General features: G+C 48.8%; 1 protein-coding gene across 6 annotated transcripts in view; it reads right to left on the bottom strand.

The window, feature by feature from the left end:
- CACNA1D (calcium voltage-gated channel subunit alpha1 D) overlaps positions 1-18001 on the bottom strand; it is a 309818-nt gene that overhangs the window by 23729 nt on the left and 268088 nt on the right. For all 6 annotated transcript variants that reach the window (XM_057705786.1, XM_057705785.1, XM_057705783.1 and 3 more), the window contains 7 exons: positions 16906-16997; positions 13257-13416; positions 12558-12685; positions 12324-12420; positions 5808-5910; positions 5400-5501; positions 510-640 (listed from right to left, as the gene is read on the bottom strand). In XM_057705786.1, the coding sequence (XP_057561769.1) occupies positions 510-640; positions 5400-5501; positions 5808-5910; positions 12324-12420; positions 12558-12685; positions 13257-13416; positions 16906-16997 (813 nt within the window). The remainder of the gene's footprint in view (positions 1-509; positions 641-5399; positions 5502-5807; positions 5911-12323; positions 12421-12557; positions 12686-13256; positions 13417-16905; positions 16998-18001) is intronic.

Genomic DNA, 18001 nt, shown 5'->3' on the forward strand with positions numbered 1-18001 from the left:
TACGCACACACACGCACTAGGAGGTGATGGATGTTACTGAGATGGACCGAAAACCAACAAGCAGTGGGGTAAGAAACAAACAGAAACAAAACAAAGCACTTGCGTTCAGATGGAAAGCTGTTTCGTGGCCGGCTAGGGCCCGAGCCCGAGGCTGGGGGAGGGTGGGTGCCTGCTCGGAGGACGCTGCCTTTGGAGAAGCCTGGGGGAGAAGGGCACGAGGGCAGCTCTGGCTCCCCTCCCCCCAGGGATGCCGCTGTCCTGGGGGCCCTGCCGCACGGGCTGGGCCACAGTGGACGCGGATGCTGGGGCACGACAGAGAAAGCAGGGAGGGGGAGGCACTTACCTGGTGGCCCAGAAATGGCTAGTCCACATTTGGGGGAGTGTGCAGTGTCTCAGTTTAAACAAAATCCTGGTGGTACTGCTCAACCATGAATAGTCAGCTCTCTAGTGTTTCAAATAAGCTCGTAAAATTGTTAGTGAAAAGAGAAAAAGACAAAACAACAATTCACCTGTAGGGCAACTGTGCTGTTCTTCGCAGGATATTTTCCCACCAGTCCTTGTTCTTTCCGTTTCTTGAATTTCCTAAAGTAGTCCTGTATCAGGAAAGTGGCATAGAACTTCCCCACGGTTACCTCATCATCTAAACGGAGAGACCAGACAGAGCTCTCCCGAATCAGCACATTTGCACCAAGGGCCTAAACACTTGCTTCTGGCTGGGGCGGGGGTGGGGCAGGACAGGGCAGGGCAGGGCAGGGCAGGAGGCACTGAGCTCTCGGCTTAGGACACAGGAGACTAAATCTAGCGAAAAGCAAAGTTGTGCAAAGCAGTTAAGGCTCAAAATTAGAGTCAGTTAAACAAACTGATACTCAAAATTGCAGAAAATAATATACTTGTCATGAGTTAAATAGAGCAGCGTATTAGTCACTACGAAGTGCCGTCTTGGTTATTGACTCAAAATAAAAATTACAAAACAGAAAAAGGCTTCACGGGTCATATTTTCACCCCTGTGCATAGGGATTTGCATGTATAATTACCATGGAACACCAAGGACAATTAGCCATCCAAATCCCAATGCCTGGAGATAAAGATAGAGACCTCAGAAAGGTGACAGACAAGCTCGGAAGGAGAGACATTTCTGAAAAGTGACTGCAGACCCAGATTTTAACGTGCCCCCTTAATTCTCTGCCAATAGCCTCCAGATGTCATTTCTCGGTTTGTGATTCAGAACGGCTTGTTTTCGATACTGTAAGTGACAGCTCCAACGAACCTCAGAGTTGAGCTGACTTATTTCTGCTTTGTTCACAAACAACCCCACCGTGTGTGGCTGGGGAGCTGGGACTCCGCTGAACGTGACCAAAGGTGATGCATGAGGCAGAACAGCGGCCCTGGCTGTGTCCCGGGAAAGCGCCCTGCCCTCCCCAGGGGCTCACCCTCACATCTGCCCGGGGCCCCAGGCAGGAGCCCCCGCCCGCCATGGGGCCGGGGCCCCTGCCCGCGGCCTGCAGAGGCTGGGATAAGGAATGGCTGCGGCCCTTAGGCTTCAGCACAGCTCCACGTGGGGCCAGGCTGCCCTTGCAGCTCACGTGTAATCTGGGGTGGGGGGCACGGCGTCTCTGGGCTCGTGTTCTCACCCATCAACAGGCCTAAGCCTCTCGGAGGAGAAGCTGTGAGGCTTATGGGAGGAGAGGCCCGCAGAGCACCCTGGGCGGGTGACTGTGAGTCCTCAGAGCTACTTATTTGACAACCCGCCAACAGTGGCATCCATTGAAATGGATCGTAGAGCATGACACGGGGGGGGGGACCCTCCTGCGTGGGCTGCATTTTCATGCCATGAAGAGGGTATTCCTGTCTGGACACTGCTGGGCCACTCTGGGCGGTCCCCGACCCCACCTTTTTTGTCAGAAGCTACTCAGTGTTACTATGTGAGAAGATGCCTGGGGGTGGTCAGCTTTGAGAATTGTGTTGCATTCCTTCTAAACCCAAGCTGGGCAAGTGCTGGAGCACATAGGGGCCACCCAAGTGAACCTAGGGCTATGGGGAGATGTGAAACCAGGTCCCTCATCTGCCTTGGGCTGGTCCAAATGGTCTAACAACACACTGTCCAGAGGCAGGAAGGGGAAAGGGGAGGGGCAGAGGTTCCGTGACTGGCCCTGGGCCAGGTGAGTTGGGATGCGGGCCCCCTGGGGCCTGGGCTCTCCTCCTCCACCCCACCACCTCCCTGAGGGATGGCCTGGCTCCATCCACAAGGGCCACCTGCTCCTTTGGGATTGCCTCTCCCAGAGTACAAGTCTACCTCCCCGCCGGGCTACATGCAGGAGGTGAACCAACTGCAGCCCGAGAATCCCAGGGCACAGCCAGCCTCTGCAGGCCAGGGTTTCCAGTCTTCTCTGTGGGCTCCCATGAAAAACACTGGGTGCATTCACAGAAGGCCCACGTCATCCTGCACTGGGATGCTTCCAGCAAAAGCAGGATTAACCTTTCTCTCCTTCAGTCTATATGCTGCTAGCTTAGAGGGGCCAAGGGGGCTCCTTTGGGAGGGTCTTGGCTCTCCCTGGCCCAGAACCTGGGAGACGGTGGACTCAGTGAAGAGGGCGGATCGTATTTCTGCCCAAGAGGTAGCTCAAGGGCAGAGGTGCTCACCTAGGGTTCTGCAGGGCAGTGCCTCTCAAGGGCCACTTGGCCTTCTGTACTGAGATGCTGAGCTACTGAGACTGGGCTCAGGAAGAGCCTTAAGAACAGGAAAAGTCAAAGCTACAGCAGGACAGAAAAGGAAGGAAGAAGTGTGAGTGTAGTGAGGCTGTTTGGGCTCAGGACTGCAGAGAACGATGGGGACAGCTCTGAGCGCTCTCCAGGGCGAAGGAGCCAAAGATCCAGGTCCAGGGGCGAAGGCCCAATGACAAGGGACTTCTAAAGGACGGGGGGGAAGGTCCATGAAACAGCAGGAGACTCAAGAGTGGAGGTGAGGACACAAGCAAGATCCAGATGGGAAATGAGACAGCTCAGCACGGAGAGAGCGGACAGGCTGTCCTCGCGGCCAAAGGCACCACGAGAGCCTGGAATTCCGGCCTGGGTTCCAGGCACGTTCCTGAGTATCGCCTCCTCAAGCTCCTGATGGCCTGGGGGTTGCCTCACATCACCCCTGTGCCGGCAAAGCCTTCTAAGATGGGCACCTACTCTGCTCTGTCCCCACGGCTGTCGGGGGCCCCGAGTGCCCCACATCCCCCAGTCCCAGTGCAGGGCTGGCCTGGCTCGGTTTTCTGCCCTCTGACCAGGGTATAGTGGGCGGGACACCGAGCCCCTCAGCCGTGGGAGCTACCCATCCGCTGGCCCTGAGGGTCATAAACACGTTCTCTTTTTCTAAGTGCTCCCCGGTGCGGGAAAGGCTGGGACCCACTGGTCTACGGGAAGGTCAAAGAGGAAAAACAAAGAGGCAAAGCGTGGAGGTACCTGCTACAACCCTGCCCTTCAACTCAACCAGAGTCTGTTCACCAAAGCCTGAAGTCACCACCTTTGGAAATTCGGTGACAAGAGCACTCATTTGAGATTCGACCTGGATAAGCCCTACCCTCGGCACATCCACGACCCAGGCCACGGAACTTCTGGAGCATTCCATCCCCTACTGAGGGCACCGTTTCCTTCCCAGTTTTCTCAGTGGTCTTGCTACCATTCTGGAAGAGATTAACCCTTGTCATCCTGACCCCCCCATCCATGCTAAGAAATACGGAGAGAAAACCAGGGCCTACTATTGGGCCAAGAAAGTGCAAGACTCCGTAGCCTTAATGAGAAGCCTAGTAGGGCTCAAAGCTGATCAGTTTTTCAAAGGAAGGGAGCCAAATTCTGGACTTTTTTATCTGGTGAAATGAAAAGAAAGGAAGTTTCACAGTAATGCGAATGACTCTTTCCAGGTGAGCCTTGCTGGGATGGGCACTGACGTAGAGACTGGGTTGTAAGGAGGGCGGCGTTTCAAGACGGGAGGTTGGGGTGGGGGGGTACGGCATGTGAGGAAGCTTCCCCCGGACAGGCGTGGCCCGCTATTCTGAAGCATGCATCTGCATCGTGAGAAACATGTAGGGGAATACAGCTGGCAAGAGATAACTCTGATTCCATGCCACCACCCTAAAACAGAATTGCTTCAGAATATTCTGAAAGACTGAGACTTGAAAGGAATGGAGGCTGCAGAAAAAGCTCAAGCACAAGGTTACCACGATTTGAAAAAGCAATTCATCTCAGCCATGCGAGCACCTGGGTGTGCAGCTAAAAGAAAAGAACGAAAACCAAAGAGTTGTTTTAAATGTGCAGTATCCGTTCTCCTGAGGCGAGCCAGGGTTCTCTCCCTAGGTGGGAGGTTTTCGCCTTTGTTTTGTTCTTTCGGTGTTTTGCTTTGCGCACTTTCCCTTTATCATTTCTTTGTGGGCCATCTTTCCCAGCTTTGAGCCGGTGGCCCCGTCAGCTCTGGGTGGCTCCCTCTAGCAACAAAAGCTCATACTGCTTTTGGATTCACGCCGGGGAGCAGAGCTCGCCAGCATGCTGCTCCCTCTGCCCGCAAGAGCCAGAGGTAGTCACTTTCTCAAAGGGAGAGGCCACCGTCCTAGCCCAGGCTTTCCGAGTCAGCTTCCAGACCTAAGCCAGCCTGAGCTGGAGGCTGTGGAAGCAGTGACACCATCAAATTTCAGTTGGTCAAAAAACACACCAGACATTTCTAATGTGCCCAGGGCATCCGGGCACTGAGCAAACGGATCCTGCACCTTTAAAACTCGAAAATAAAAGTCAAAACACAACCACCTCCACTTGTAAGTCCATGTGTACTTAAATAAAAATGGAAAAACAGTATCTGTATTTTATATATATATGCGTATAATATATATATAAATCTGAGAAAAGTTTAGTCAGTTATTTTATGATAAACAACAAAAGGAAATAAGCATGCCTGTTAGTTCTGTCTCCACTCTAAATTCTAATCAAAGGGACGTTTTCGGTAATTATGGTAGTAGATCCAGTCTTAATAAGAACGTTTCAAACACACCATTTTCTGAAAGCTATTTTTGTGTGTGTGAGAAGTTTTCAACAATATGTTGAAGGATATATGGAAACTAGTTTTAAATGTAATAGTTCATCTTAGGGAAAAAACTGCAGGCGTTTGGTGCTGAGGCAGCAAGCGTGTTCTAACATTAGTCCCTCCACCCACAGGAGAACCCCTGCTTTTGCCATCTGGGTCTTAGCTTCCTTCTCACTGAAGCCTCTCCTTTGTCTGGAATGGTCTTCATGTTACCCCAAATCATTACACCAACGGCTGAAGGGCCTTTAGCTGTTGGCCTCTGCAACCACGCTGGGCTGCCTGGAGACTAGCATTGAAACCAATGTGCTGGCCAAGAACTACGCAGGAAATTAATTGCACTGACCACCAGCTGGAGGGACAACTTGGTCAAGTAGTTTCATGCTGGTTTTCTTCCAGATTTTCTTGATCACAGCTCGGAGTTCTTCATTAGCTTGTTCCAGGTTCCCTGAATTCAAAAAGCAAGAGAGGGAGAACAAGACTTGTTTCTTTTGCCCAGCAATGCCCCTCTGTTCTCGCCGGGGCTGCTGGCGGCACGAGTCACCACCCGACCCTCCGGGACAAGGTGAAGCATGAAGGGAGGAGAGAAGGGTTGAGGGAGGCAGGCCCAGCCAGGGGGCTCATTCCACTCACCGCCCCGGCCCTCCCGGGGGGCCTCCCCGCTTTGACAAGAAGAGGCCCAGACGGGAATCAAGGTGGGATACGGCCTGCCCTTCCTCTTCTCCCACCTGTCCCGCTTCTAGGGGGGGCTCACCTTCCGTCTTGATTTTAAGAGCCGTTCGAACCAAAGCAAATAGAGTTGCATTAAACATGACCGTCCCATCACTGTTGAGTGGCATGTTCATGGCAACCAGTCTCTGGAAATAGAAAGCAAAGTCCCTTAATAGAACACAAGCGACTGATGACAGCCGCAGCCCTTTCCCACGTCTATTCTTTTTCCCTCATCTCCTTTCCAATCCACCCTCGAGTCAACTTAGCAGCCATTTGAGGGTCACCTACCATCGGAGGCGCTCTGAGATGACAAAGATTGAGTCACGAAGCACAAAGGCTGGCGCTCAGGTGATGCGTTTTGTTTCTTAGTCCCCCTACTGTTCACGCATTCCTCTCTTTTTCATTAACCAGCTCTCCCTGTGTCTCGGGGTCAGGCCTCCCCTCTGGGCTTATCCTTAAGGCTATGTGGGGGTAAAATGATGCACCAGGTACGATGAGCCAGGCACAGAGCTGGGACAAAGGTCCTCAACCAACGGGGTCCGTTACTTTTCCTAATGCAGGGAGTGTCGTTCAAAGACTCTGCCTGCCCTAGTGAGACCACTGCGGAGTCTTTTGTATGAGTCCACGTGGTTCCTGCAACTGTTTGGTCTTTCAGAGCTGGATTCCCATGTCCTGCTTCTCTTTTCTCTCTCTGCCTCTGTAATACCAGCAGTGAGAGCTGGAGAGGACTTGGGTGAGTGACACTCACTCTGGCTCCAGGTAATGCAGATGCCATGCCCACAGCTAAGGGCTGTGCAAGGGTTAAAGGAGGTAACATGACTTTGGTGTACCTCAAAAAGTGGTACAAGAGTGTAAAGCAATTATATTACAATAAAGAAAAAAAAAAAAAGGAGGTAACGGACACTAAGATTCCAGCCGGGCGCCTGGCACGTGGTAAGTGCTAAACAAACAAATAAACAAAAAAACAGTGGTACTTAGGACTGCTAATAGTTTCAAGTTTCTTACTTTTGGCTGACAAGGTGTCCCAAGAGAAAGCTTTTAAAACCTTTTCCTCCTCCCTATGAGTAGACTAAAATCTCGTGTACGCATGATTCCTCCCACCTCAATTCCTAGTCCTAGCAGAGCCTGCACGTTCACTTGCTTTTCCTGGCAAGCTCCTGAATCAGCAAAATGGACTCCTTTGGGCTTAAAGGACACTTAGATCCTTTACATAAAAGGGTGTGGAAACGCAAACACAGAACAATAGCCATGAGCCAGAACCCATCTTGTTCTTGGAAAGCAGAAAAGAGGCCGGTACTGGGAAACTTATGGAAAAATGTCAGTATCTGTAGCTTATTCTCCGTGCCTACGTCCAGAGTCCAGGATGAGGAGAAGCAGAGACCTGGGCAAGAACCTCAAGGACTTGATGATGGAGCTTTCCGGACTTCCAGGGCAGGGAAAAGTGAGTTTGGCTCAAATTTCTCTAAAAGCCTGAAATACACTGTAGACTCCACTCTTTACTGTGGGTTCTGTCTAGAGCTACCCAGCACCCCTGTGGGGGAGGAGGTGACCCCCTGACCCTGAATCCCTTCATATCCATGTGAAGAGCGGAGCAACTGCTGCACAGACTAGCTGGATTCCCACAGGGCAGAGTTTCAACAAACAAATTTTGCATTTCCCCTTTAGAAAGGGGGATCCTTTTCTTTTGCTATAGCTGACTCAAGGTGGTTCAATGTGAGTTCTATGGAAGGTAAACAAATCTTGATGAGAGCTTGCAGAGAGCATGGTCTGATGTGAAAACTTCAGGAATGGGGTGAGGTGGTGATAGGGATAGAGTAGGATAATTAAATAGTTAGCTTAAAAAAACCACTAGGGGATTAAAGACACTGAATTCTAAAGGAGTTTGGGAGACTGTTTAAGCAGTGGGAGACCATTCAAGAAAAGGATCCAGGGACTTCCCTTGTGGACCAGTGGTTAGGAATCCGTCTTGCAATGCAGGGGATGCCAATTCGATCCCTAGTCGGGGAAACAGGATCCCACGTGCCGCGGGGCAACTAAGCCCACGCACCACATCTAGAGAACCCGCATGCCACAGCTTCAGAGCCCACGCACTCTGGAGCCTGCACGCCACAACTAGAGAGAAACCCATGCACCACAACGAAGAGCCTGCATGCCACAACGAAAGATTCCCACATGCCACAACTAAGGCCCGACGCAGCCAAAAAATAAACTGAAAAAATAAAAAGCCTTAAAGGAAAAAAGAATCCAGTAACCAAGCAACAACCTACATATGTAGTTAAAGTACAATATATATGGGGTCTGAATCTTGTTACATGAGGTCAGGGAGTTAATTGTCCATGAAGAGTAGCCAAGACAGGAATGCAGGGGAAAGGGGAAAGAAACTAGGTGAAAGGGGATATTATACCGCAACCTGAGAGGAATTACCGTGCTTTAGGTATGTTACTACCCTTTTGCTAACATACATGTGATTTAAATAGCACCATGACGGTCCTAGATAGACCATCAAGGACTAGAAGAGGAACTAAGGATACAAGCCTTGATGTCTACCCAAAAACGAGGAGGAAGGTGATCTTCTCCCCTCCCTCTTCTTCTTTGATTATAAAAACGTAGCCCTCTTTGTTCTTGGGGCGTCACTCCCTTGCCCACCGGCCTGTGTCTCTCACAAGCATCCCACACTACTAAACTCACTCTTTGCCTGTCGCTTTGCCTCCTGCTGAATTCTTTCTGCAGCAAGACAAAATACCCCGAGTTTCAGTAAGTCCTGACACCAGGTGAGCTGTAGAGACAGTGGGTTCAAGTCCCCTCCTAAGTCAGGGATTGTGGGTTTGGGTCTCAACCTGAGGTGCAGACAGGTTCAAGTCCCATCCGAGGAGGAGTACGGTTTCCGTGGGAGGCCACTGAATCCACCCCGAGACGTCACCCTGGGAGGCCATCCCTGAGAGGCCACCACTGGATGCAGGCTCACCAGGAAGGGAGCTCCAGCAGCAGAGGGGCTCGTCACCGTGTGCACCATCACACAAGCGAGGAAATGTCCAGGCCACCAAGTCCTCTCTATTCTACTCCCTAAGTAGATCCCTAAGCCAGGGGTCCCCAACCCCCAGGCCATGGACTGGTACCAGGCTGCACAGCAGGAGGTGAGTGGTGGGCGGCCGAGTGCAGCTTCACCGATATTTACAGCTGCTCCCCATCGCTCACGTTACCGCCAGAGCTCCGCCTGCTGTCAGGTCAGCGGTGGCATTAGATTCTCAGAGGAGGGAGAACCCTGCTGTGAGCTGCGCCTGCGAGGGATCTAGGTTGCAGGCTCCTTATGAGAATCTAATGCCTGATGATCTGAGGTGGAGCTGAGGCGGTGATGCTAGGGCTGGGGAGCGGCTGCAAATACAGATTATCGTTAGCAGAGAGGTCTGACTGCACAGAGACCATAATAAATCAACTGCCTGCAGACATATCAAAACCCTATCAGTTTATGGCAAGTGACAATTAACCTGCATCTGGTGGCAGGCTTTACAGTGGCAAGTGAGTTGATGTACTTCAATTGTACAGCTGCATCTGGTGGCAGGCTTTACAGTGGCAAGTGAGTTGATGTACTTCAGTTTGCACAGCTGCATCTGGTGGCAGGCTTTACGTCAGAATCCGACACTTATTTCAGTCCGCGTGTGGCCCGCCCATCATTTTATTGATCACTTCCGCCCACGCCTCTTTCCCACACTACGCACTTGTCTCGGTCACAGTTTTGGTAAACCCACAAGCTAACCCTAGCCAAAATGAGTAAAAAACAAACATCACTGGAAAGCTTCTTTGAAAAGGGGGAAAGACCCAATGATGAGACAGCAGAAGACTCTAAGAATGTCAATGAAAAGAAAGCTGCATTTAAAAGAAAATACCAAGAGTCCTACTTAAATTATGGGTTCACTGCAACAGGTGATTCACTTTCTCCAAGCCCACTTTGCATAATATGTGGCGACCGGCTATTCAACGAAGCCATGAAACTTTCAAAACTGCTTTGCCACATGGAGACCAAGCACGCTGCATTAAAAGACAAGCCTCTGGAGTTTTTCAAAAGAAAAAAACATGAACACGAAGAACAGAGGCAATTATTGAGGGCCACCACGTCATCAGATGTGTCTGCAGTGAGAGCATCATTCTTAGTGGCTAACTGCATTGCTGAAGCTAAGAAGCCCTTTACTATTGGTGAAGAGTTGATCCTGCCTGCTAAGGACATTTTGTGAACTTTTAGGAGAGGCTGAAGTTCAAAAGGTGGCAAGTGTTCCTCCTTTAGCTAGCACCATAACTAGGCGAACTGATGAAATAGCAGAGGGTACTGAGGCACAATTTTAGAGAGGATTAATGAGTCATCATGGTACCCAACCCATGTCGATGAGTTTACCTATGTTGACAAGGCAACAATGCTTGTTTTTGTGTGATATATTTTTTAGGAGGATGTGCACGAGGATATGTTATGTGTACTTTCGTTGCTAACCAACACCACAGCTGCAGAACCATTCAAGTCTTTGAATGATTACATGTCAGGAAACCTGGTCATTTTGTGTCGGTACATGCATGAGACCGAGCGGCTGCCGTGACTGGACGGCTTTCTGATTTCACTTCTCAGGTTAAAGAGGTCACTTCTGAATGTGAGTCTATGCACTGTGTCATGCATAGAGAAATGCTGGTTAGCTGAAAAATGTCACCTGAACTTAGCAATGGTTTGCAGGATGTGATTAAAATTTTCAACCACATCAAAGTACACGCCCTTAACTCACGTCTGTTCACGCAGCATTATGAGGAGACGGATGCAGACCACACATGTCTTCTCTTATACACAGAAGTGAGACGGCTTTCTAAAGGTAGATCACTGGCCAGTTTTTGAGTTATGAGAGCCGCTCCAGAGATTTCTTTTAGAAAAACAGTCACCACCGGCAGCACAGTTCAGTGACACAGAATGGGTCGCAAAACTTGCTTACTTGTGTGACATAGTCAAGCTGCTCAACGAATTCAATCTGTCACTTCAGGGGAGAACGACAACTGTGTTCACGTCAACAGATAAAGTGGCAGCATTCAGAGCCAAACTGGAACTATGGGGGCAACGAGTGAACATTGGGATTTTTCACAGGTTTCAAACATTAGCAGAGATTTTGAAAGAGACTGAGCCAGGGCCTTCTTTCTCCCAGCTGGTGCGTGATCACCTATCTCAGCTTTCAAATGAGTTCGAGCATTACTTCTCAACCACAAAAGACCCCTGCACCGGGAAGGAATGGATCCACGACCCATCTGTGAATAAGCCAGGTGAACTGACTTTGTCCGTGCTAGAAGAGGATCAACTGCTTGAGATCACAAATGACAGTGGCCTTAAAAGTATGTTTGAGACCACTTCAAATCTCCATACGTTCTGGATTAAAGTCAAGGCGGGATATCCTGAGATTGCCACAAAAGCACTGAAAAGCCTGCTTCCATTTCCAACATCCTATCTTTGTGAATCAGGGTTTTATGCAGTGACAGCAACCAAAATGAGATTATGGAGTAGACTGGACATAAGCAACACATTTTGGGTATCACTGTCTCCCATCACCCCCCAGATAGGACCTAGTTGCAGATAGGATCTAGTTGCAGATAGGACCTAGTTGCAGATAGGATCTAGTTGCAGATAGGACCTAGTTGCAGATAGGATCTAGTTGCAGATAGGACCTAGTTGCAGATAGGACCTAGTTGCAGATAGGATCTAGTTGCAGGAAAACAAGCTCAGGGCTCCCACTGATTCTGCATTATGGTGAGTTGTATAATTATTCCACCATATATTATAATGTAATAATAGAAACCTAGTGCACAAATAAATGTGACACGCTTGAATCATCCCAAAACCATCCCCCCAACTCCGTGGAAAAACTGTCTTCCACAAAACTGGTCCCTGGTGCCAAAAAGGTTGGCGGCCACTGCCCTGAGCCATCCCCTCCCCTCCATGCCCACTTCCTCTGCCCTCCCTCTGGCTATTGGTACTTCACAGTGAGATAATGCAACAGCTCTCCCAGGTGTTCTCCTGTCCCCAGTTCACTTCTCCGTTGCCAAGAGTCAACTTTCTAGAATGGATGTCAACTCATGTTTCTCCCATGGGACTCAGCATAGCATAGAAAGCTCCTCGCAGCTACACTTAGCTTGGGCCTGAGGCCTTCTGCCACCTTCTCTTGTGTTCCAGCCACACCAGCAACTCCCTGTTCTCCTGCCTCCACGTCTGGGCTCTCTGGGCTTCCTTTCTGCAATGCCCATCCTGCTCTGACAAACTCCTACTTCTCTCTGCTGGACCTGAATGCAAAGGTCACCATCCTCTCCTTCTACCTAGTGACAAATTACATAATTCCCTTCCTACTCTTATCATTAGCTGACAGGGTGACCTAAGAGTTACACATCTGAGAACTCCTCAAGGACAGGAACCACATGTCATTCACCTCGGCATCCCCAGCGCGTGACAGCAGGCTCCGTAGAACATCACTTACTAAAGTGTTTGTAAACTAAAGCATGGAGTCCCTGCAAGAGAGGCCATCAGACACGCCAACAGGACACTTACCTTGCAGGCTACCCTGTGTGGACACAATTTCCCGAACCCCAGGGGAGGCTGGATGCGGCGGAGCAGAGTGACCACGTCCAGGTGCTTGATCCTTCCCCTGGAGACAAAGTACGGCATGAGGTGCAGGGCAGCACCAGCCGGCCTAGGCTTTCGGTCCATCCCACCTTCCACAAAGAGCACAGCCAACATCCAGAAACAGCCCACACAAGCCAGATGGAATTCTTTTCAACCTACTTTGCCTCGGGGTCATATTCGGACCATATTCTTTTGAATTCATCTAAATGGTGAGGCCCCAGAATAGACCAGTCCCGGGTCAGATAATCGAAATTGTCCATGATGACAGCCACAAACAGGTTGATGATCTGTGAAGGCCAATCGAGAGGGAGTTTCAGCTGTAGTGGGGTGAGCTGGGTTCAACCCTACTGAGTGCTTCCCAATTGTAAGGGGCATAAGACACGAACCACTTCTCCTAGAGAGGCTGAAAATCTTTCATTCTGGAGAAGGTTTAAGAAAAAGGCAGGCTTCCAGCTTTCCAAAACAGTTTTGGTGTAGTGCTAGGGGACAGCAGGGGGACATGTACTGTCTGACCTTTTGCTACACAGGGCGCTTTTATAATGTGCCACCAAGTAACTCACACTCTTAAGTCATGGCTCTGTGCAGTGGCTTTGAGATTTTTTTATAAAGGAACCAGCAGCCCGGCTGCTGAAGCCTGTTCGTGAGCACCCAGCCCCTGCTCACAACAAAGGTGCTGGAACACAGGCCTCCTTCAGCAAAAACCTTCACTGCCCAGTGGAGTCCGGAGTGCCCGTCAGCATTAAATACCCCACAGCTACCGGATGGGGCAACATCATTGGTCTGAATCCCACATGCGACATGAATATCTGTCCATCGTGTTTGGGGGGGTGGGGGGTCGTGGCTATTCTGATCACTTACCAGAAATGCGCAGAGCATGTAAAAACTGATGAAATAAATGATGGCGAAGTTGCTCCCACATGTGTACTCCTCCCCGGGGTTGTAATCGGACTCCGGGTCACACAGCTTCCCCGGGAGGCAGGCCAGCATGATTTCCTGCCAGGCCTCCCCCGTCGCACACCTTCGTAGGATTAAGCAGAGAAAGGAAGACGACATTTGAGGCTTAGACCTTTCAGAAATTTTAAGAAAAAAAATTTAATTAGAGGAAAACCTAAGTAATTTTGGGGAAAAGCCAGTTTGGTTTTCTTCTTCTTCTTTTTTTGCCATTTTTCTTAAGAACTTTTATTGAGATACAGTTAACAGACAATAAACAGCATATATTTAGAGTGTACAATTTGGTATCCCAATCTCCCAATTCATCCCCCCCACCCCAACTCTCCCCGCTTTCCCCACTTGGTGTCCATGTGTTTGTTCTCTACATCGGTGTCTCTATTTCTGCCTTGCATTTCCTCTTCCATAGTTTTTAGCATTTGCCTTATGTATGGAGGTGCTCCTATATTGGGTGCATATATATTTATAATTGTTATCTCCTCTTCTTGGATGGATCCCTTGATCTTTATGTAATGTCCTTTCTTGTCTCTTATAACATTTTTTATTTTAAAGTCTATTTTATCTAATAGGAGTATTGCTACTCCAGCTTTCTTTTGATTTTCATTTACATGGAATATCTTTTTCCATCCCCTCACTTTCAGTCTGTATGTGTGCCTAGGTCTGAAGTGGGTCTCTTCGAGACAGCATATGTACGGGTCTTGTTTTTGTATCCCTTCAGCCACTCTGTGTCTTCTGGTTGGTGCATTTAGTCCATTCACATTCAAGGTAATTATCAATATGTATGTTCCTATTACCATTTTCTTAATTGTTTTGTTTTTGTTTTTGTAGGTCCTTCTCTTCTCTTCTGTTTCCCGCCTAGAGAAGTTTCTTTAGCATTTGTTGTAGGGCTGGTTTGGTGGTGCTGAATTCTCTTAGCTCTTGCTTGTCTGTAAAGCTTTTGATTTCTCCATTGAATCTGAATGAGATCCCTGCTGGGTAGAGTATTCTTGGCTGTAGGTTCTTCCCTTCCATCACTTGAAATATATCATGCCACCCCTTTCTGGCTTGCAGAGTTTCTGCTGAGAAATCAGCTGTCAGCCTTATGGGAGTTCCCTTGTATGTTATTTGTCGTTTTTCCCTTGTTGCTTTTAATAACATTTCTCTGTCTTTAATTTTTGTCAGCTTGACTACTATATGTCTTGGCGTGTTTCCCTTTGGGTTTATCCTGCCTGGGACTCTCTGTGCTTCCTGGACTTGGGTAGCTATTTCCTTTCCCATGTTAGGGAAGTTTTCAACTATAATCTCTTCCAATATTTTCTCAGGTCCCTTCTCTCCCTCGTCTCCTTTTGGGACCCCTATAATGCGAATGTTGGTGTGTTTAACATTGTCCCAGAGGTCTCTTAGGCTGTCTTCAGCTCTTTTCATTCTTTTTTCTTTATTCTTTTCTGCATCAGTGATGATCACCATTCTGTCTTCCAGGTCACTTATTTGCCCTTCTGCCTCCGTTAATCTGCTATTGCTTCCTTTTAGTGATTTTTAATTTCAGTTATTGTGTTGCATATCTCTGTTTGTTTGCTCTTTAATTCTTTTAGGTCTTTGGTAAACTTTTCGATCTTTGCATCCAGTCTTTTTTCAAAGTCCTGGATCATTTTCACTATCATTATTCTGAATTCTTTTTCTGAAAGGGTGCCTATCTCCTCTTCATTTAGTTGTTTTTCTGGGGCTTTATCCTGTCCCTTTATCTGGTACAAAGTCCTCTGCTTTTTCATTTTCTCTATCTTTCTGTGGCTGTGCTTTTCAGTTCCACAAGACGAAATACTGCTGATACTGCTTGATACTGCTGTCTGCCCTCTTGTGGAGGAAGCTATCTAGGAGGCTTGTGCATGCTTCCTCATGGGAGGGACTGATGGTGGGTAGGGCTGGGTGGGCGGAGCTCAGTAAAACTTTAATCTGCTTGTCTGCTAATGGGTAGGGCTGTGTTCACACCTTGTTGGTTGTTTGGCCTGAGGCCACCTAGTGCTGGAGCCCACAGGCTCTTTGGTGGGGCTAATGGCGGAAATCTGGGAGGGCTCACGCCAATAAGTACTTTCCAAAACCCCTGCTGCCAGTGCCTCTGCCTCCTCGGTGAGCCACAGCTGCCCCCCGCCTTGGCAGGCAACCCTCCAACACCAGCAGGTAGGTCTGGTTCAGTCTCCTATAGGGTCACTGCTCCTTCCCCCTGGGTCCTGGTGAGCACATTTTTTTGTGTGCCCTCCAAGAGTGGAGTCTCTGTTTCCCCCAGTCCTGTGGAGGTCCTGCAATCAAATCCTACTGGCTTTCAGGGTCTGATTCTCTGGGGATTCCTCCTCCCGTTGCTGGACTCCCAGGCTGGGAAGCCTGATGTGGGGCTCAGAACCCTCACTTTAGTGGGTGGACTTCTGTGGTGTCACTGTTCTCCAGTTTGTGAGTCACCCACCCAGCATTTATGGGATTTGATTTTAACACGATTGCACCCCTCCTACCATCTCATTGCGGCTTCTCCCTTGTCTCTGGAGGTGGGATGTCTTTTTTGGTGAGTTTCAGTGTCTTTCTGTCGATGATTGTTCAGCAGTTAGTTGTAATCTGGTTTTCTTTTAAAGTTTTTTTTTTTGATGTGGACCATCTTGAGGTCTTTATTGAATTTGTTACAATATTGCTTCTGTTTTATGTATTTGTTTTTTGGTTGTGACTCATGTGGGAGCTTAGCTCCCCAACCAGAGACTGAACCCCCACGCCCCTCACTGAAAGGCAAAGTCTTAACCACTGGACTGCCAGGGAAGTCCCCAGCCAGTTCGATTTAGTGAAAATTCCTAAATTGAAATTCTTACTTATTTTTAAATGCAACTTATATCAAAGTGGAGGCCCTGCTGCAATTCCCTTTGATGTGTATCAATCATTGGATACAAGCACATCCATTTTTTTCATATAAAGGGATGTTTGTTTTGTTGTCTTCTCTCCTTTAAATTACACTTAAATTACAATTTTTAAATGATTATTATTTTTAACGACCTAACATCTGACAACTGGATTAGATCCCCATTCAGTTCTGTTGAAAGCAAAGAACTGGAAACTAACTTGCAAAGAAGTTGCTCTCCAGTCACAAGAGTCATCAGGAATTGCTTGTATGGTTTCTAGAAAGTTCTTTCACTTTAAGGCACTTTGTTCACAAAGCTATTAAATGGAGTTAAAAACAATCCCATAAAGTCTGAACGTGCACATCTTAGGATGCTCCCCATTAACTGCAGAAGGCCTCTATATTTCCGCTAAATGTTCATCTTCCTGGTTGTTTAAGCGCACGCGCCCATGTGTACGCATACACCCTACACCTTCTCGGTGGCTCTGTAGACCTCCTCGCTCCCAAGGGGAAAACCTTAAGCCAGTTGCAATCTGAACAACCACAGTCGAACAAAATTCCTCTGTGACTAAAATGCTACTGTGACTGTTTAAGAACACAAAACAAGCAAATTCAAAAGGCCACCATGGCCAACTGCCTTAAGCACACAGGTCCCCTGCTCCTGGAGCCCAGAGCCAGAGAGACTCGCTCTAGGCTGGACTCAGTCACCTGAAGAGCAGCAGCACCGCCTGGGGAAAGGTCTGGAAATTGTTGTTCCTGTTGATCTGGTTGTTATCTCGCATGGCAACTTTCCCAAACATCTAGAGAGAGAAATTATTAGGAGAAAAAAAAATGACTTTGTCATAAAAAAAATAAAAAACCACCAAAACCAAAAACAAACAAAAACCCAAAACCCTCCGTATGTGAATTTAGAAATCAAGTTTGGTCAATACCCAGAGTGCCTGGCACTTTATTCACCCCACTAAGTTGTGCTGGGCTCTGTGCTAACCCCTGGGCACAATCTCAGCTCGAGGAGTTCCTATCCTGGGGAAGAGAGACAAAACCAGACAGGCAGCCCCTCCAGATGGGAGCTGGGCTGGTCCAGCCTGACAGAGGAGCACAGAACAGGCTCACAGGATCCCCACGGCTAGGGACTGGGGTCAGGGAAGCCCTCCAGGGAGAGTGAGTTGAGGTTAAGGCCCAGAACTGGAGGATAAGAAGAAGCCAGTCAGGCGACAAGGAGGCTGAAGAGTGCTTCAGGCAGAGGGAGCACGGCCTGCAAAGGAGCAGAGGCTACATGGCCAGGGCACTCCAGGAAATGAAAAGAATGTGAGTGTGACAAACAGACCAAAGACCAGGCTGCGGACAAGCATGGGGGGGCCAGTGAGCCATGGGAAGGAGGGTGGGCTTTGCCTCAAGGACCAGAAGTTAGTAAATGCTTCACACTTGGGGATTACAGAAGCAGACTGACATTTTGGAAGAGCCTGATGCCCAGAGTGTGATGCGGTTTGCTATTCTCTGCGACAACTTAAGTCTTATACGAGGATGTTATGGCATAATGGACCCTTCAGGGCCCGTGGCATCACCAGCTGCTGAATTACAGGGCCTCAAGCACACTGACTCTCTGTTCAAAACCACTGGTAAGAGTCCTAGTGACTTGCAAATGCTTCTCTACCTCCAGAATAAAAGAGCCCGCACCACCATTTCTCTGCTGTGGGAATACTTTAGGCCGTTTTCATGGACAGCCCTCCCTTACCTGAAAGCCCGCACCTAAACCAGGGGAGCACGTGGCAGAGCAGCCCCAGGGAGGTCCAGGGCCACGAGC

The sequence above is a fragment of the Hippopotamus amphibius genome, chromosome 13, assembly GCF_030028045.1.
Source record: "Hippopotamus amphibius kiboko isolate mHipAmp2 chromosome 13, mHipAmp2.hap2, whole genome shotgun sequence".
In the NCBI taxonomy this organism is placed as follows: domain Eukaryota; kingdom Metazoa; phylum Chordata; class Mammalia; order Artiodactyla; family Hippopotamidae; genus Hippopotamus; species Hippopotamus amphibius.